The 20322-nt window shown below is 43.3% G+C and overlaps 1 protein-coding gene and 1 long non-coding RNA gene across 2 annotated transcripts in view; one reads left to right on the forward strand and one right to left on the reverse strand.

The window, feature by feature from the left end:
* The window catches only part of FCRL5 (Fc receptor like 5), a 71909-nt gene extending 51856 nt beyond the window's left edge, over window positions 1-20053 (forward strand). Inside the window, exons 10-18 of the mRNA XM_027776579.1 lie at window positions 1084-1362; window positions 9971-10249; window positions 12674-12952; window positions 13385-13501; window positions 14170-14197; window positions 15374-15456; window positions 15643-15711; window positions 18865-18896; window positions 18977-20053. Of these exons, the coding sequence (XP_027632380.1) occupies window positions 1084-1362; window positions 9971-10249; window positions 12674-12952; window positions 13385-13501; window positions 14170-14197; window positions 15374-15456; window positions 15643-15711; window positions 18865-18896; window positions 18977-19057 (1247 nt within the window). The 3' untranslated portion in view covers window positions 19058-20053. The remainder of the gene's footprint in view (window positions 1-1083; window positions 1363-9970; window positions 10250-12673; window positions 12953-13384; window positions 13502-14169; window positions 14198-15373; window positions 15457-15642; window positions 15712-18864; window positions 18897-18976) is intronic.
* Window positions 187-15471, reverse strand: LOC114010019 (uncharacterized). Its single transcript, XR_003551420.1, has 5 exons — window positions 15407-15471; window positions 14763-14886; window positions 13523-13760; window positions 2697-2866; window positions 187-218 (listed from the first exon to the last, which is right to left on the reverse strand). It is a non-coding gene; the product is annotated as an uncharacterized LOC114010019 (long non-coding RNA).
* Window positions 20054-20322: the final 269 nt, after the last annotated feature.

The raw sequence follows: 20322 nt of genomic DNA on the forward strand, positions 1-20322 counted from the left end.
AGCACAGGCACTCTGAGAGCGGGCGCCTGAGAAACCAAAGTCAGACCAGCAGAGCTCAGAGATGATGAGGAATGAGAACTGATCGCATCCACTGAATTTAGCCAAGGAGTGCTCTTGAGCAGATCTCACACTGGAACCAAAATAACTAGGTCCACTGCCGCACATACCGGCCTTACTCACCTGTGCAGCTTAGACTTCAGGTCTCAGCTTCTCCATCTCTAAAATGAAGACAACAGTACCTACCTTGTGAAGTTGTCATGATGATTAGGTTAGTATCTGGATAAATAAAACAGTTACAAACTATATATGATGAATATACATGGACTAGCAGGCACATGTTAATAGTTCAAAGCGCTACATTATCATTATAAGTCCCTATTATTATTATCACCACAATATCCATATACATGCAAAATGAGCTTTAGAAGATCAGTGGGGATGTAAACCAGGCTGTGATGGGTGAGAAATGAGTGTGAGGTAAAGTGGATACCATAAGTGTAGGCCTCTCCTTTCAAAAGTCTAGGAGAAAGGAGAGACTGTGGAGAATATTAAATGTAAATGTAATAAAGTTATTTTTGCATATTTCTTATTTTTGAAATATGGAGATGGTTAAACCTACCTAAACGATGTTTGGATGGAGCCAACAGAGACAGAATTTACATCTCGGACAGGGAGAGGTGACTGTGTGGTGCAGAGACAGAGGATAAGCTGACCTGGGCAGGGAGGGACAGCCCTTCCCAGGTCACAGAGTAGAGGGAGGAGCAAGGAGCTAATGCAGGGAAGGGTATGGCCTGGTGGCAGCAACACAGCCACTTCTTCCCTGAGGGTGTCATCTCCTCTGTAAAAGGGAGGTAGGTCACCTACCAAGGGGAGCAGGAGAAGAGGAGGGGCAGAGGTTTGATGGAAAACAGACTGCCAAATACCAGCAAAGACCACAGGAGAGAGAATGGGAGGGAAGCCTGGGAGGGTGTGAGGCCTCCCTGAAAGCCAGCAGAGACCGGAGACTGGGCCTGCACTGGTCACAGGGTAGAATCCACAGTCCAGGCAGAAGCCATTGCTGACTAGTTTCTTCCTTTCCCACAGTCCCTGTGTCTGCGCCTGTCCTCACCCTCCGCCCTGCTAAAACCACAGTTCGAGAGGGAGAGATGGTGACACTTCACTGTGAATCCCAAACAGGATCTCCTCCCATCTGGTATGAGTTTTATCACAAGGATGTCCTCCTGGGACCCAGATCAGCCTCTTCATGGGGAGGAGCCTCTTTCAGCCTCTATGTGACTGCAGAGCATTCTGGGAACTACTACTGCAAAGCCGACAATGACTTTGGCCCGCAGCACAGTGAGGCACTGCACCTCTTTGTCTCCGGTAAGCCCTAGGTTTCTGCCAGTCACCCATTTGTGGCCCAGATCCCTCTCTCTCAGACCCCTTCAGAAGTCTACCTATTCCTCCCAGTTTCCCTCCTCCAGTCAATCTCATCCTCTTCTTGGCTTCCTTCTCAGTGAAAAGCTATCTGTGGGCCTCGATCCTCATCCAGCCCTGACTCTGCCAGAATCTTTTTGTTTTATAATTTCCTCTTCACATTTATAGTGAAGAGGAATAGTTGTACATCTCCATAGCACAGAATATAGTTTTTTTTTAAGTTGCATTAAATCAAGGATGTTACCATGTATTTCTTTTCTACCAGAAAACTTTACATTTTTATGTCAGTCAACAGGGCAATAGACTCTCCACTTTTACCAGATGAATTTATTATCTCAAATTGTCTTTCATACCCTTTATGTTTGATTCTTAAGCCAGTTTTTCTCTTTTTTAAAAAAATAATTATTTTATTTTATTTCACTTTATTTATTTTCATTTGACCAGAGGGAGCAGAGAGAGAGACAGTGAGAATGCAGTTCACTAGGTCTGGGACTTGAACCACGGTCAGCCATGGTGGGAGTCCAGCACCCTTAACTAGCATGCCACTTGCTGGCCCCCAATCCACTTTCTCTTAACTTGAGGTATAGAAGCATCTACTATTTCTCCACCAACTCTTACATATTAACTTAGCTACAAGCATAATCAAATGGACAAATATTGGACAAGTTCCCTAGCAATTTAGTCTCAGCAGTTTTGGTGAGGGCTGAACATGAAGGAGAGAGAGAAATCCTTTCCTGGGAACCATCTCCTTGACTTTCTAGGATTTTCCTGCTCTCTTATCTTCTAACCCATTAAGACAATATCATTTATTGCATTATCACGTTTTTGTTGATGTAGGACATATGAAGGTTCTTCAAAAAGTTTATGGAAAATACATATTTATTAAAAATCTATGTGGGGACCAGCAGTTAGCGTAATGATTATGTGGCTGGACTCCCGTGTAGTCGACCGCGGTTCAAGTCCCAGACCCGGTGGCTTAAACTCATGCCGGGTACGTGTGCGTGCATGCTCAAGATCCTGAGAGGAGAATGGAGGAGAAAGGATTGCAGGGTGGCCATCCCCCCGGGGGGTGATTTCTCACTTTTTATCTCTCTCTCTCTCTAGCGAGCGCACACACCCTATAGCAAAAAACCTCTCCAAAAAACAAAAAAAACCTATGTGTGGATTTCTAATTATTTTGCACCAAAATATGTTTATAGTCTAATTCCATTTTCCCACACATTTTTTGAAATACCCTCATACATTAAAATAACTGTATTAATCATAAGTGTATAACTCACGGTTAGTCTTGTATACATAAAACAGATGTTGGTGACTGGCCCCATCTAGCTAGGAAAACCTCCAGCCTTAATGAATCCTCTATTCCATTATCATGTTTGCTCTTTTTCTTTGCTTGCTTTTAGCAGTATCTAAAACATCTTTATTTCCTGTTTCTTGCTTGTCTTCCTTCCTGACAACAGAATGTAAGCATCATGAGAACATGGCCTCGTCAGTCTTGGGCTGCACTGCATCCCTGTGTCTGCTCAGTGTTTGTCAGAGAACAGGGCCTCAGTCAGTATCTGTAATTCAACGGACAAAAGATCTTTGGGGTGAGATGAGAAAGAGAAGAGCATGGAGAAAACACTGATCTTTACAATTGCTTATGATATCAACTGAACAAAAATATCTAAAACCCTAAATTAGCACACAAGTTGTCTGTGAGCTGAGAATTTCATGGGGAGCCAAGCACATTTCTTGGCAGGATAATCTGCTTGCTTTGAAGAAATACACCCCAGGGAATGCAGAGATTTCATGGGAATGCATTCTGATAAATAGACCTTTTGAATCTATCAATAGATGCATTCTGATAAATAGACCTTTTGAATCTACTTTTGAATCTATCAACATCCCCAAGGCCACTGAAACATACACACACACACACACACACACACACACACACGCAATATTCTTGAACAAACACCAGACCCTGAATATAACTTTATCCATTCAAGAATAAATAATAAGCAAATGAAAAAGGCCCAATATAGGGATCTTTGCATAGATACATTTAAAATTATAAAGGGAAAAGAAAAGCAGGTAATACCTAACACTTTTTTAAATTATTGATTTAATTTTATGTATTATTATTATTTTAATTCCTATAAGGCGCATGTGCTCACTAGAGAGAGAGAGAAAGAAAGAGAAAGCAAGCTGCCAGGTCCAGGACTTGAACCACAGTCAGCCATGTGGGAATCCAGTGCTTTAACCACCATGCTACCTGCTGGCACATTTTTTTTTTTTTTTTTTTTTTTTTTTGTAGAGAGAGGGATTTTTGTTATAGGGCATGTGCTCTTGCCAGAGAGACAGAGGAAGAGAAAAAGTGAGAACTTACCCCCTGGGAGGAGGATGGCCATGCCATAAACCCCTCCTCCATTCTCCTCTCATGATCTTGGGCACAGACACACTGCACCTGATGTGAATTTTAAGGCACCGAGTCCAGGACTTAACCTACATGGGAGTCCAGCGATGTAACTATTACCTCATCTGATGGTTTCTACCTAATACTTTTAAGAAGAAAAACTGCTATAGAAGACAGAAAATAAAATAACCCAATTCTTCTGGATATTCTCAATACAATTAAATAAAATATGAACTTCTGGGGGGAAAAAGAAAAAACACAAAAAGAAATTAAAAGAGGTTTAAAAAGAGATGGTAAGATAAAATAAGAAGATATCCAAAACTTGGAACTAGTAGTTAGCATAATAGCTATGTCGCTGGACTCCCGTGTAGTCGACAGTGGTTCGAGTACCAGACCTGGTGGCTTAAACTCACGCCAGGCGTGTGTGCGTGCGTGCCCAAGATCCCGAGAGAAGTATGGAGGAGAAGGGATTGTGGTGTAGCCATCCCCCCTTGGGGGGATGATTTCTCGCTTTCTGTCTCTCTGTCTCTCTGTCTTTCTGGTGAGCGCACACGCCCTATAGCTGACTGGTCCTGAAATACTTCACATTGGTAGTCATATTTTAATTTTTAAGAATTTCTTTTGGGACCAGCAGTTGGAGTATTAACTTTGTCACTGGACTCCCATGTAGTTGACTGTGGTTCGATTCCAGACTCAGTGGTTTAAACTCACACTGGGCACATGTGCATGCATTCCCAAGATCCTGAGAGGAGAATGGAAGAGAAGGGATTATGGCATGGCCTTCCCTTCTAGGGGCTGATTTCTCACTTTTTGTCCCTCTATCACTCTATTTCTCTCCGGCAAGTACATGTGTCCTATAGCAAAAATCTCTCTCTCTCTCTTAAAAAATAAAAAAAATAAATAAATAAATAACAACAACAACAACTAATAGAGCTCAGGAGGAAAAAAAAAAAACAAAGAAAAGAAAAAAGCTATTTTAGAAATGAAATCCAAATTTGAACAGAAATAATAGAATGAATACCTCTGAAAATGCTAATTAAATAAAGAATCAGTTTCAGAAACAATACAGAATGCAAAAGTAGAAAGCAGAAATAGAGGTAAAAAAATTACAACATGAAGATCAGACAATGGAGACCCCACATGTGGGTAATTAAATGTCTGTAAGTTAAAAAAAAAAATTGACGGGAAAAAATAAAACTCAAAAGATAACTTTAAAAAATGTTCAGTCCACCTAGTAGCCTAGTGGTTAAGGGAGCCAGATCCCACATGGTCAACTACTGTTCAAATCCAGTCCTAGTGGCTTGAAAAACACACCAGACACTTCTGCATATGTGCCCAAGACCCCAGCAGAATGGAGAAGTGGAGGGGAAAAGACTGTGACGTGACCTTTCTCCCTGTCCTTTTTTCTCTGTCTTTCTCTGGTAATCACAAATTTCCTCTGGCAATAAAAGTTGTGGGGGTGGTGGATGAAGGCGTTGCCCGTCCATAGCCTGGTAGTTAAGGCAGCTAGATCTCACATGGCCAACTGGGGGACTCAAGTCCTGGACACGGCAGCTTAAGAAACATACTGGCATGTGTACATGTGTGCCCATAATCCCCAAATGAGGAAGAGATGGAGGAGAAAGGATTACAGCATGACCATTCCCCATGACAGGTGCTTTCTCACTTTCCCTCTCTCTGTCTCTCTCTGGGGAGTGATGTACCCTCTAACAAATTATTTTTTAATGGTATTTTTTTTTAATTTTCCTGAAGTGAACTGACATGTGTAGATCTAAAAATATTGCTTGATGAAATTATTGAACTTCAAAGTTAAATGTGTGTGTGTGTGTGTGTGATCATAGTGGGGTGAAAAGCAGTCATCTCAGAAAAATAGAGAAGTTGGGCTTAGACTTGGCACAGCAGTCAATACCAAAAGAGAGAGGACTGGGTCCAGACTTGGACTTCCAGAGGAGGAATGAGAAATGAGAATTTTATACCAAATCAAAAAGGCATTGCAAAAAATGCAGGGACTTGGAGCATGAGTTTGGGGTAAGCACACACGTGCACCCAGTGTATTTTCCAAGGTGCAGTTGGTCATTAACTTTTCTTGACAAAATCCAATCCAACGTAATGTGAATCAAGAGAAAAGACTTAGAATGAGGAGTCTATACTAGGAAAAGTGAGTACTGAATTTCTGTAGATCAGTTGTTCTTAACTTTGGCTGCAAGTCAGAATGACCTAGAAACTTTGAAAAAAGACTTGTTACTAAGTCCCTCTGTAGTCCAATTAAATCCAGTATTTCTCAGGTGGAATCGTAGAATCAGTATTTTTTTTTATTATTTTTTTAATTTAACTTTATTTATTTAGTTAGTTTATTATGGCTAGAGAGAGACAGAGTAAGAGAGAGAGAGGGAAGGTGAGAAAGGAAGCCTCCAGGTCTGGGGCTTGAACCATGGCTGGCCATGCGGGAGTCCAGCGTCCTTAACCACCATGCCACCTGCTGGCCCCAGAATCAGTATTTTTTAACACATCTTCAGGAGAAAATATTATGTCCACAGGGTTGAAAAATACTGACTTAGATATAGAAACAAAGACTAATCCATTGTGAGAACCATAGGAATAATAGAAAGTAACTACAGGCAGGTGCCACTTGATGATGAGGATAATCTAAATTTCTCATATTCCCCTGGTCCCCTCTGAGCACTCTCTTTGAAAGTGCTTCCACATTCAAGCACATACACAAAGATGAAAAAAGAGACTTCCTCGGACTTTATTTCTCTCACCTCTCATAGCCAGTTGCTCAATAAGTCATGCTGATTTTATTTCCTAAATATATCCTCAATCTCTTTCTGTCTATATCACCACTGTTCTACTCAAATACACCATCATTCCAACTATTGCAATGCCACTTCACTATCACTCTATTTCACTTATATCCCACACTGAAGTCAGAATAGTCTTTTATAAAGACATGTTTTAGGACCTGCTTGTGGCATGGTGGTTAAGACAGCTGGATTTCAATGGTCAACTGCACCTTGGAAAATGCACAGGGTGTATGTGTGTGCTTACCCAAAACCCAGACAGAAGAATGACGGAGAAGAGATTGTGGCATGACCATCTTCCCTGGGTCATACCTTCTCTTCTCTCTCTTTTTCTCTCTCTCTGTCTCTCTGTTCCCTCTGTGAGGAGCACATGTGCTCTGTCACAAGTTTGTTGTTTTTTTTTTTAATTTGCTAGACAGGTTTATAGTCTTCCCATTGCTCTGTGAAAAAGGATCAAAATCCTTAGCAGGATTCTGAAGCCCAGCTGACCTTTCCAGTCTACTAGATGGCGCCTTTCAGACCCTTCTATTGCTGCTGCCACCTTGTTTCAGTAACTTAAATGTGCCAATCTTCTCACCATCCCAAAACCTTTGAGCATATTTGTTTGCCTGCCTGGTAGGTGCACTCTTCACCTCTCTCTTCTCCTGAGTAATTTCCAATGTCACTTCATGAGGAAGCCTTCCCTGACTGACCTATGCTAGATTAGGGCCTAGCATTATATATTTCACAGTAGCTTGACCTTTACTTTGTGTTAAGTATCAATGTTTTCAGTCTATGCTTGTATTCTTATTGAACCGTTGCCTATTATTCCTGCTAGGTTACAGGCTCTGTGACAACAGACACTAAGTCTCTCTCACCTTGAATCCCCACAATATTGTGCAGTTCTTTGGACTTACCAATGGCTCAGCTAATGTTTTTTTAATGTTTATTTACTTCTTCTATGAGTTTGTGTGAGAGAGAGACTACACCCCCAATCGTCTTCTATAGCAATCTACTCACGGCCCTCAGTCAGATGCAGATCCTGAGTTCTCACGCATCTGGCTTACTCAGAGACACCACTGGACTTGAACTGGGCACCCTCCTGTGTGAGGCTGGCTAGTGGAGTGTTGTGTTCTGCCATTGCACTAACATCTGACACCTGCTCAATTAATTTTTCAAGAACGAATGAATAAATGTAGGAATGAGTAAATAAATTGACTAACACTCATTCTATTGTGGGCAGCTTTTTTAATAATCATTTTATTTTCTACATAAAATTTGTCATCTTTTATTTTTAATTGACAAATAATAATTGTACATGTGTATTTATGGGGAACAGTGTGATTTTTCAGTACATGGCCACAATGTATAATCATCAAATCAGGGTAATTAACATATCCGTCATCTGAAATAGTAATCATTACTTTGTATTTGACCAGTCAAAATCCTCTCTCACAGCTATTCTGAAATATACAATAACTTATTCTTAACAACAGCAGAGCTTAATTCTTTTTTTAATATTTATTTATTTAATTTTATTTATTATTTTCTAATTTGATGAGAGAAGGAGAGAGAGGAAGAGAGACATAGAGAGAGAGAGAGAGCGTGCACACAAGCCGCCAGGTCCAAGACTTGAACCATGTGGGAGTCCAGCACCTTAACCACCACACCACCTGCTGGCCCCGAGAGCTTAATTCTTATTTATCTGTATTTTTTTTTTTTTTGGAGAGGGTTTGCTATAGGGGTCGTGCGGCTCGCCAGACAGAGAGAGACAGAGAACAGAAAGCGAGAAATCCCCCCCCCCAGGGGGATGGCCACACCACAATCCCTTCTCCTCCATTCTCCTCTCGGGATCTTGGGCACGCACCCACACATGGCTGGCGTGAGTTCAAGTCACCAGGTCCGGGACTTGAACCATGATAGACTACATGAGAGTCCAGCAACATAGCCATTACGCTAACTGCTGGTCCCTTTATCTGTAATTTTGTATTCATTAACCAACAGCTTTCTATCTCCCCTTCCCACTACCATTCCCAGCCTCTATTAATCACTATTCTACTCTCTACTTATTTTGTTTCTTGTTTTTGTTTTTTAGAATTTTGCCATAGGGCACATGTGCTTGCTAGAGAAAGACAATGAAAGGGAAAGTGAGAAATCACCCCCAGGAGGCTGGCCACATCACAGTCCCTTCTCTTCCATCCTACTCCTGGGATTTGGGGCATGTACACACATGCACGCAGTGTGGTTTTTAAGCCACCAGATCTGGTGCTTGAACCTCACTCAGCCATGTGGGACTCTAGCACCTTAACTACCATACCACCTGCTGGTCCCCCTTACTTTCTACTTCTATGACATCATCCTTTTTAGTTTCCAGATACAGGTGAGGACATGCGATTTCTCTCTCTCTGCACTTGAGTTATTTCATAATGTCTACTAGGCTCACCCATGTGGCCTTGAATGACAAGTCTTAATCTTTTCTAATGGCTGAATGATATTCCATTATGTACACAAACCATATTATATTTACCCATTTGTCCATTGATAGATAGTAAGACTAACTTAATATCTTGGTTGTTGTGAATTGTGCTGCAGTGAACATCAGGGTGCAGCTCTCTCTATGATATACTGACCTCCTTCCCTCTGGATATGTGCCTAGTGCTGGGGTTACTGGATGATAAGGCAGCTCTATTTCTGGTTTTTTGAGGAAGTGGTCCTGCTCAGCCAAACGCAATTACACCCCTGACTACGCAAGCAGCAGGTCTCTCCATTCCCATTTCCATTGAGCTGATTTCCTTCTTTCCCCAGTCATCCACTGAGTTCTTATATGAGGCCTGTGTTTCAGTTTAGTGGGGTTTTTTTCTTCATATTTCTCAGACACATTTAAATTTATCTATCCAAGTATTTTAAACTATATATGGCACTGTATACATGTTATTGTTTCCTGAGATCAGAAGGAATTACAGCTGAATTCTGGGTAATGTCACAGAGTCATTAGACACAGAAATCATTTTGCCGGGACCAGCACCTAGCATAATGGCTATGTCGCTGGACTCCCATGTAGTCGACCATGGTTTGCGTCCTGGACCCGGTGGCTTAAAACTCACGCCGGGTGCGTGTGTGTGCGTGCCCAAGATCCCAAGAAGAGAATGGAGGAGAAGGGATTGCGGCATGGCCATCCCCCCTGGGAGGTGATTTCTCGCTTTCTATCTCTCTGTCTCTCTCTGTCTGTCTGGCAAGCGCATGCACCCTATAGCAAAAACCTCTCCAAAAAAAAGAAAAAAAAAAAAGAAAATCATTTTGCCATCCGAAATGTCTCCAGTACAGAGGAATATATATGAACAGAAAGAGTGATGGGTAACTGTTTTTCCTCCCCCAGTTCCAGTGTCTCGTCCTGTCCTCACTCTCCAGACCCCCAAGGCCCAGGCTGTGGTGGGAGACATGCTGGAGCTTCACTGTGAGGCCCTCAGAGGCTCTCCTCCAATCCTGTACCGATTTTACCATGAACATGTCATCCTGGGCAACAACTCAGCCCTCTCAGGAGGAGACGTGTCCTTTACCTTCTTTCTGACCACAGAACATTCTGGAAGCTACTCCTGTGAGGCCAGTAATATGCTGGGAGCTCAGCACAGTGACATGGTGATACTCAAGGTCACAGGTGAGTTGGTTTCCCCACCAGCAGAAAGACCCAGACCTAACTGTGCCTTCTCCTCCCTGAGAGAAAATGGAGCTCTCTCACTCCGGAATCCTTTCTGTTTCAGGAATCCAGGCTGTCTCAGCAGCACGGTTCAAGCAATCTTCTTGGATGTGATTGAAACTCCTCCCTAAAAATGCCTGGGAGTTCTTTCAGAATGTAGACTATATTCTGGTTAGAAATTGTGGTACAGGAGAGATGCCAAAGAATTCTGAGCATGAGTATTGGTTTCTCTGACCCAATAAAAGATTAGGCCTTTCCTTGTCTAGACGTTTCACTCATTAGTTCCCTACAAGCTTTTGATTTTGAGTTTGTTTCATTACTAGGAATGTAAATGTTCCTTATACTTCTATGTTAAAATCTTGTGTTAAGATTAGCTGTGTCCACAGGTTTTTAGGAGAGGCACCTAGTGATCCTTATAGCAAGAGGCATTAAAGAAGAGACATGATCCTACTACCTGGGCCATGCAGCTGGGCGGAGTAAAGAGCTTTGATCTCTGTGTTCACTGTGGCTTCCATCAACTTTTCCTTTAAAAATCTAGAGCCAGCCTCATAGCTGAGTGGTTTAAGAGAACCAGATCCCATATAGCCAACCATGGTTCCAATCCTGGCCCTGAGAGCTGAAAAAAGCACACTGGGGGGTAAGCAGGTGACATGGGGATTAAGGCTATTGGATCTCACATGGCCAACTGCATAGTTTGAGTCCCAGACCCGATGGCTTGGAAAAACATGCAGGATACGTGTGTGTGTGTGCTCAAAATCCCGAGAGGAGAATGAAGGAGAAGTGGCTATAGTGTGGCCACCCCCCAGAGGGTGCTTTTGCACTTCCCTTCTCTCTCCATCTCTGTCTCTCTCCCACAAGTGCACATGCTCTATAGCAAGCTAAAAACAAACAGTACAAAATCCAAATGCGACAAAATGGTCAACATTGAAAAGTACCTGCTCTATCTGTTCCCACACACTTTTGTGGCCACGTACTTCCCAGACATAACCACTTTAAACTATTTCATGTGTACCCCTCCAGGAATATTTTTGTAAACATAAAGGTATAAGTTTTGTTTACACAACCAGAATCCATACACACACATACACACACACACACATATATAGAGAGGGGGGGGGAGAGAGGGAGGGGAGAGAGAGAGAGAGATAAGCAGCTTGCAATTATCACTTAAAAATACATTAAATTTTTTAATCCATAGAGAGAGAAAGAGAGATAAGGGTCCTCAACCCCACAGGGCTCTTTAGCTGGGCTCCCCCTGCAGTGTCAGCCAGCCCAACCACAGGCCTGCGTGCACCAGCTCCAGAATGCTCAGGGAGGTTCTGGGCTGTGAACCATGGGGGTTCCGTTGCAGTACCACCACACCGCTGCCCAGTCCCTAAACACACATCTTGGCTTTAAAGATGTTTATCTTAGATATCTTTCACACAAGGGAACTTTGAAAAGTTCTAGGAAAAAATGGAATTCAAGTATGAGTTTATTTCAGTGCCAAAAAAAATAAAAAACCACTATAAATCCATGCATAGTTTATTTATAATATGTATTTTTCATGAGTTTTTTGAAGATATCTCATATTTTACTACCCAATCTGCTAGGTTGTCTCTAGTTTTTGTTACAATAAAAATACCAATAAAAATACCAATAAAAAGAAATCTTTGCACAAATATCTTGATATACATTATGTCTGTATCCCTACAGGAGATGGCCTTAGAAGTAGATTTTCTGGGTCAATCTTTATTTGCATTTTATTATCTTTTTAAATTTGCTATAGAGCACACGCACTCAGCAGAGAGATCAGGGTGGGTGAGAAATCACCCCCCAGAGGAAATAGACACCATAATCCCTTCTCCTCCATTCTCCTCTTGGGATTTTGGGCAAGCACCTGGCATGTTTTTCAAACTGCTGGGTCCTGGATTTGGACCATTTAGTCATCTATGTGAGATCCAGTCACCTTAGCCACTAGACCATCGTATGGCCCTATGTGCATTTTAAATGTGGTAGAAAAATATTTTCCAAATTGCCATTCAAGGAGTATCTTGAATTTACATTCATACCTAGAGCATAATGAGATACCTGTTTATCCACAACCTTGTCTGTTTCAGCTTTGCCAATCTGATGAGTAGGAGAAAGAACAGTATGGCTGTCTTTATTTAGCAATAAGATGAGAATCTTTTATATATTTTACTAGCCATTTGAGTTTCCAGTACTTTGCACTTTTCTGTTGGATTTCTTTGTACGTTGGAAACTATCTGTAATTAGTTCTACCGGATACACTTCAATATATTTCTCAAGACTGCGCTCTACCTTATTCTATTTGTTTGTAATACTTTTTGTTCCTTATGAATATGTCAGAAGCAGAAACTGCTATTGCCTTTTTGTTTTCCTTAGTTCCAGTGTCTCCTCCTGTCCTCACCCTCCAGACCCCCAGGGCCCAGGCTGTGGTGGGGGATGTGCTGGAGCTTCACTGTGAGGCCCTGAGAGGCTCTCCTCCGATCTGGTACTGGTTTTATCACGAAGATGTCACCCTGGGGAACAGCTCAGCCCCCCATGGAGGAGGAGCATCCTTCAACCTCTCTCTGACCATTGAGCATTCCGGAAACTACTCCTGTGAGGCTGACAATGGCCTGGGGGCCCAGCGCAGTGAGGCAGTGACACTCTTCGTCCAGGGTAAGTTCCTAACACTCAGGTCACAGATGTAGACAAGATACTCCCCCTAGCACACTCTGATAATCCTCATGATGGTTTACCAGGACAGTGCATCTCAGGGACAAGTACCAAAAGCCAATAGTTCTCTAAATTGTTATTTTCTGACGGTATTTGAGTGGGGGGTTATGGGGACAAAGAGCACCGCTGGCTTTAGAGCTCACCAGCCTCTGGCTCTCTCCTCATCGGCCACCACCCATCCTCACTTTCTCCCTGTCTCAAGCCCCAAGATGAGCTTCTTTGGAAAAAGAAAAGCCACGTCCTGTGTTTAACCAGCCCTAGGAGTCCTGTTCACCTAGGTTCATCCTCTCTCCCAGGCCCAGGCATGCTCCAGGGTCAAGGAAGTTCAAGACCACCAGCCTCTGCCTGTGGCTCACATACGGGGTGTCCCCACAGGGCTGGCTGAGCACAGAAGTGACCCTGTTGCCACCGGAGTCACATGTGGGTTGCTCAGCATGGTGGGCCTTGCCACTGGGGTGCTGCTCTTCTACTGCTGGTTCTCAAGAAAAGCAGGTGGGTACCTCCCTGGCTTACCTTTTTCTTGTCTCCGGGTTCTTCCCATCTCCATGCCTTCGGGCTCACATTCACTTTGTGACCACTCCTAGTTCTCAAGAGCGCTTCCTCTTTCATCCCACAATCCTTCTTCACCTTCCCCACTGGTCTCCCAGAGTTCTTCTTTACACATAGAAGTTTCCACAACTGCTCATGCGTAGTTTATCTAACATTACAAGCTGTAGTGCAGTGTACCCCTCTCTTTACCCTTACAAGACCTCTAAGGAATAAGAAGAGGAGAAAGATTTTGATAATTAGGAGTGAAAAGAGAAACCAAACAGGATTTGGTAGTTTACTGATTTTTTTAAATGTACTATATTTTTATAGCTGTCCAAGTCTATTTTCTTGCCTAAAGCTATTGACCATTGTCTTTAAAACTCCAGATTAAAGGATTACGGGTTGTGGGGTCCCTTTCACATTATATATATACCCCTGTAGAAGCCAGGGTCAGTCATTTTTGCTCAATATACTACCTCTCTTGAGATTCAGACTTTGGCAGTTTCTAGGTGAGTCTCCCATGACCTTTGCCTCCTGTGAAGGTTTCCGTTTCTAGGTGAGTCTCCCATGACCTTTGCCTTCAGTGAAGGTCTCCTTTTTATAAATCTAATGTCCCTTGCTTTCCTTCACAGGGGAAAGACCTACTTCTGACCCTTCCAGGTAAGGCCTGGGTTATATTCCTGTGGGGTTAATGAAATGAATCTGATTACTACCAAGAGCAATTTCTGCTGTATGTTGCTAAGATGGGTTGTACCCACTCTGTGTTGCTACCTCCCCCTTGGGACAGTTCAAAGCAATTCACAGAAACTTCTCACCAACCTTTTTAGCTGCATAGGCTTCCTTCTCACATCAAATGTTAATTGCTTTTCATTTATTGACTCACCTCTTAAACCATCTCTGGCTTTAGTTGTCTGAGACCTCATGCCAGTGAAACCATTCATGTCTCAGGATGATCTTAGCTTAACAGTTTGCAAAGCTCTGCACATGGCCAACCTACTCAACATCTGTCATGATGACAGCCAAGATGGAGCCACACAATGTGGCTGCCCAGAAGGAGATCACCTGCCAGCAGGAGATGGTGCTACAAAGAAGGGACCTCCATCTTGGATACCTTAGACTGACCTCAGGAGCCATACCATGGCTCACAAGCTATCCCCGGGCAGGCCCATGGTAGCAGTCTCCAAGCCATCCAGAGTTCTTTTGAATCTTTTAGATTATCACTTACTGATTTCTCTGAGAGCAGAGGATTTGGTGTCAGGTTTGAATCTTGGCTCCTCCCCTTTCCGGTTCCATGGTCTTGGTAAACCTCTGTTTTTCCATGGCCTTGTGAAACCTCTGTTTTTTTCCATCTGTAAAGCAGGGATAAAATAGAATGAACTGAATATTGTTATACACATTGGCACCATGCTCGTCACATATAAAAATGTTCATAAAGCCTGGAGACATAAATATTGGATCACTGGAAAAGTCATGACTTATTTTTTCAACACAAAATTCCATCTGTAAAGCAGGGATAAAATAGAATGAACTGAATATTGTTATACACATTGGCACCATGCTCGTCACATATAAAATGTTCATAAAGCCTGGAGACATAAATATTGGATCACTGGAAAAGTCATGACTTTTTTCAACACAATAATGCATCATGACTTTTCTAATGACCGATACTCATTTATCATGCTTTATAATGTAATGATCATAGGCCCTTTGTTATGTACTAGCCTGTGTTTACAGATGTGCAGCCACCCCATAGTAAGAACTCACTAACTAGTAGTGATCATTATAGTTGCTTTGTCAGAATTCTTGGGAAATATCCACATTTGTGTCTCACAGGAGCCCTTCGAACTTGTCCCCCCAAGAACCCACCTATCACAATGTACCAGCCTGGATAGAGCTACAGCCAGTGTACAGCAACGGTGAGGACCAAGGGCTATCCATTTGGTCAGGAACTGCAGGGTTGATGCTAGAAGGGCTTGGGGCAGGAGACGAGGAGGGACTCTAGTTCTTCTGGAGACCAAACTCTAGTTGGGAGAGGAGGAAGAAGCTCAGACAAGAAGCAAGAGCCTTAGCATCCTCTGAAATGTCTAATTTTTTTTTTCAAGTAAATCCTAGAGGAGGAGACGTAGTTTATTCAGAAGTACGGAGCAGCCAGGAGAAGAACAAGCATGCCGGTAAGATCCAAAGAAATCTCTGCTCTGGCCAGCTTTAACGTTGACAGCCTATTTCCATGAGCACAGTCGCCACCCCCTCAGCAGGTCCAATACAGGGTCACACCCCCTCACACTGGGTCACTGGGCTTCTTAACCGTGCCTATGCTGTTTGGGGTTAATCCAAACCTACCATGCAGTGCTGCTTTCTCCATTCCCACAGATGGCCTCAGTAGACCCTGAATAGCAAGATATCATCTTGGGCAGTCCCTTAACCTCTCAGAGATTTGGTGTCCCCATCTGTAAAGTGGAACAGGACTACCATTCCCTACTATCTTAGTTTGGGCTGCTGTAATTGAATAACATAGATTGGGTTGCTTAAAGGACAAACATTTATTTATCATAGTTCTCAGGCTGGAAGTCGAAGATCAAAATGCCAGCATGGCCAGGTTCTTGGTGAGGGTCCTCATCATAGTTTGCTGATGCCTTCTTGCTGTATCCTCATGTGGCAGAGAGAGAGAGAGAGAGATCATCTCTCTCACATCTCATCTTATAAGGGCACTAATTAATTCCATCATAACTTAATTATCTCCAAAGACCTCACCTCCAAATACTACCACATTAGGAATAAGGCTCCCTCATGAGTTTGGAGATGGACACAAATACCCAGTCCATAGCACTCACCTATCTGTATTTGTTTTCCTTTTTTCTTTACATTTAATCACTGCACATCTTTGCATCATACAAAATGAATCTTCCCAGCATGGATACACTGCATATTACCATACACATCATCATTAACACATAATTTTCCACTTTTGTGTCTGCCAAATGTCTGCACTCTATGACAGAATCTAAAAGATTGGAAAGTCTAAAGGCATGGACAGCATCTGTATTAGTTTTCTATTGCTGCTGAGACAAATCATCACAAGCTTGGTGGGATTAAACAATTCAAATTTGTTATCTTACAGCTCTGTATTGAACTCTGGCATGGGTCTCATGATCTACGATAGAGGGGTTGACAGGCTGTGTCCCTTCCTGAAGGCTCTGGGGTACACAAGGGCCCTGCCTTTCTAGCTTCTACGGGCCACCCACTTTCTTTCTTTGACTCTTGCCCACTTCCTCCATATTCAGAGCCATCTAACCATTTGCCCACTGTCAGGTATCCTCCTGACCACAGCTAAAAAAAGCTCTCACTCTGTAATTTTAAGGTTGCATATGATTAAATTGGGCCCATGTGATATGATAATCCAGAATACTTTCCCCATCTCAAAGTCCACCTTTTTTTTTTTTTTTCATGATAATCCAGAATACTTTCCCCATCTCAAAATCCAGATTTTTTTTTTTTCCCCAGTTTGCCAGAGGGCACATGTGCTCACCAGAGAAAGAGAGGAAAAGTGAGAAAGTATTCCCAGAGGGGATGACCACACCTCAATCCCCTCTCCTCCATTTCTCCTTTCGGGATTTTGGGTATGCATGCACATGACCTGGCATGTTTTCCAAGCCACTGGGATCTAGCCTCCTTAACCCCCATGCCACCAGCTGGCCCAAGGTCCATCATTTTAATTACATCTGGAAAGTCCTTTTTCCTATCTAAGATAACATATTCACAGGGTCTAAGGATTAGGAAATGAACATCTTTGAGGCAACATTATCCTAGCTACTACACCATCTCTAAGAGTTATTGTAAGGATTAAGTGAGAAAAAAATAGATGTGAAAATGCTGCTAAAACAGGAAGGGTTGACTCAGCTGTGGTCATGACTATATCCTGAATCTGGCTGTGTCATCAGTCCTCACTCATGGTCCGTGGTCTGGCTTTCTGCCTAGGAGCTGGGAAGGGAAGCAAGTTTCTCTGGGGCAGATTTGGGTTTTTTTCCTACTTCTGCTTTTTACCAAGTGCTATGTGATTTTAGACAGTGTGCTTCCCTCTCTGTTTTTCTAATTTCTCTTGTGTCAGTGCCCCTCTAAAGACTCTGTCTTCAGAGTCCAAGCTCTTAACCAAACTCTGCTTCTTCCTGTAAGTCCAGAGAGTCCAAATGCTCATTACAAACCTAAAGGAGAGTCCTCTCTGGAGAATGTCATGTTTCACACCACGTTGAAGATAACATCATAACTTGTAATATCTATCATGTGTGAGCAGTTCTCATTGCCAGGTGCAGTTTTAAGTGCTATAAATAGCCTGTATTTATATGTGTAGCGCTTAGAGCTGCACCTGCACACATACAGTGGCTCCTCCTTATCAGTAGTTTCAGTTACCCACTCCCTACCGCAGCCCAAAAATAGGTGAGTACAGTACAGTGAGCTATTTTGAGAAAGAGAGAGGGACCACATTTACATAACCTTTATTAGCTTATATTGCTAAAGTGGTTCTATTTTGTTATTCATTATTATTGTTAACCCCTTACAGTGCCTAATTTTCAAATGGCACTTTATCATAGTCTGCATGTATAGGAAAAAATATAATCTATGGAGAGTTCTGAGGGGAGAATATCTGTGGTTTCAGGCATCCACTGGGGGTCTTAGGTATAGATAGAACAATAGCACACAGATCTATGATAGAGAAAGGGAGTATTTACTTACAGCACTTACAACTGTGTCTGGCACACAGACTCTACTGGACTATGATAGATGATAGAAATTATATGTACCCAGACATGCACATTAATGCACACACACACTCATGTAACTTTGCAGAAACCCTTTCAGCAGGTGATGTTATTATTCCCATGATATAGAGGAGGCAACTGAGGAGCTCTTGCCTGACTTGCTCAAGGCTGCAGAGGTGGCAAGGCAGGCCCAGGGCTCAGGCTGGGATGGTCTGGGTCCTGAGTCTGCTCTCTAAGCATACTCCAGACCATACCACCTCTCCACAATACCCACTATAAATCTAGGATCAAAACCCAGCAAGATCAAAGGTAAATGTCTTTCTTTTGAGAGCCCCAAGGCAGCTCAGTAGGGAGCACAGTGTGGATGATGTGGGTTGTCAGCACTGAGTGTCTAGGGGGAGGTCTTAGGAAAGGAGCAGCTGCAGAACAGGGAGAGGACCCAAGAAGCACCTGACACAGCTCACAGAAAGGAGGGACACCCCAGGGACACACTGGGTCATTCTCATAGTACCAGGCAGGCAAAGAATACCCAGTGGCCTTCCAAGACCAACACCTCCCTTCTTTCCACAGCGACCTGCTCGTCTCAGCATCTCAGGAAAAAGGTGAGTCTCACCACCTGCACATTCCCGCCCTAGGCCCACCAGTACTGGCCCTCCCTCACACCTGGGCTCTTTCCTCCTAGGAGCCCTCTGTCATCTACTCCCAGGTGAAGGTGGCGTCAACTGGGCCCCAGATCTTGGCTGCCTCAGCTCCTCACAGATGAGCCCTCACGTCTCTCAGCTGCTGTCTCAGCCTTGCACACCAGCGCTCTCGCAGGAGAGGGAGCATTGAAGTGGGAAGATCTAAACTGTCCCAGACCACATCCAGTGGTCGTGTGTCAGGTGCCCATTCCCTCAGTCTGACCAGGAGACAGGGCCCTGCTGGATTCCTGTCTGTTTCAAGGTTAAGACTCTGCCCTAGCAAGTTTCTTTACCCAATGACAACAGCACCCGCCCCAGAGCCATCACGCCTCCTGGCTTCCTGAATGCGTTAGCTGTGATTGCTATTCCAAGTCCTGCTCCCCACCCCCTCACCACATTTTTCAATGAGGATTGCTCTTAAGCTCTACCCTAAGGTCCTGCCCTCTATGTGTGTGTTCAACTGTCATCAGCCAGGAGAGCGGCAGGGTGCATTGCCCAATGGGACAGCATGCACCCCATGGCCCTGGACTTGCCATGGTCTCCCCACAGAGACAGTAAGTCCATGCTCCTCCATATGTCTGGAATTCTAAGGTCAGCACCTGATGCCAAGATCCTTTGCCAATGTGATGTGCTGATATCTACCTATCCAAGTAAGTGGATTTCACCCCCAAGGGTGTGAAACTCCCTACCAAATCTACCAAAAGTAATCCAACAGAGGCAAGACTCCAGGATCCAGGGGTGCAGATGAACCGTTTGTTGGAACATGGGAGGTGCTCAATCACTACTTGACTGAATGAATAAAGGAAGAGATGAATGATGAGAACTATGATCAGACTGGCATTGGGTCCAGGAAGTGCTGTTTTTCTCTTTTCTTAATAAAAAATAAATTATGAGGGTCAGCCCTGTGGCCTGGTGGTTAAAGGAGTCAGGTCCCAGGCTGACTGGGTCATGGCTGACTGCATAGATTGAGTTCTAGCCCTAGCAGCACGAAAAGCATGTGGAGTGTGTGTGTGTGTGCATGCCCACAGCCTCACGGGATGGAATAATGGAGAAAGGACTGTCTCATGACCACACCCCACTGCAGGGTGCTTTCTCTCCTGTTCCTTTCCCTCTTTCTCTGTCTCTCTGTGGTCAGTGCATGAACGGTCTAACAATAGAAAAACAAAGAAAGAAGGAAGGGGAAGAAGGAAGGAAAGAAAGAAAAAAAAAGATGAAAGAAAGAAGGAAGGAAGGAAGAAAGGAAGAAAGGAAAGAAGAACAAAAAGAAAGAAAAAGAAAGGAAGAAATAAAGAAAAGAGGAGTTTAAGTGAAGAAAATTCTGTCCAGCAAAAAAAGAGGGCTTTTCAAA

Source organism: Tupaia chinensis, unplaced genomic scaffold (genome assembly GCF_000334495.1).
Source record: "Tupaia chinensis unplaced genomic scaffold, TupChi_1.0 Scaffold000684_1, whole genome shotgun sequence".
In the NCBI taxonomy this organism is placed as follows: domain Eukaryota; kingdom Metazoa; phylum Chordata; class Mammalia; order Scandentia; family Tupaiidae; genus Tupaia; species Tupaia belangeri.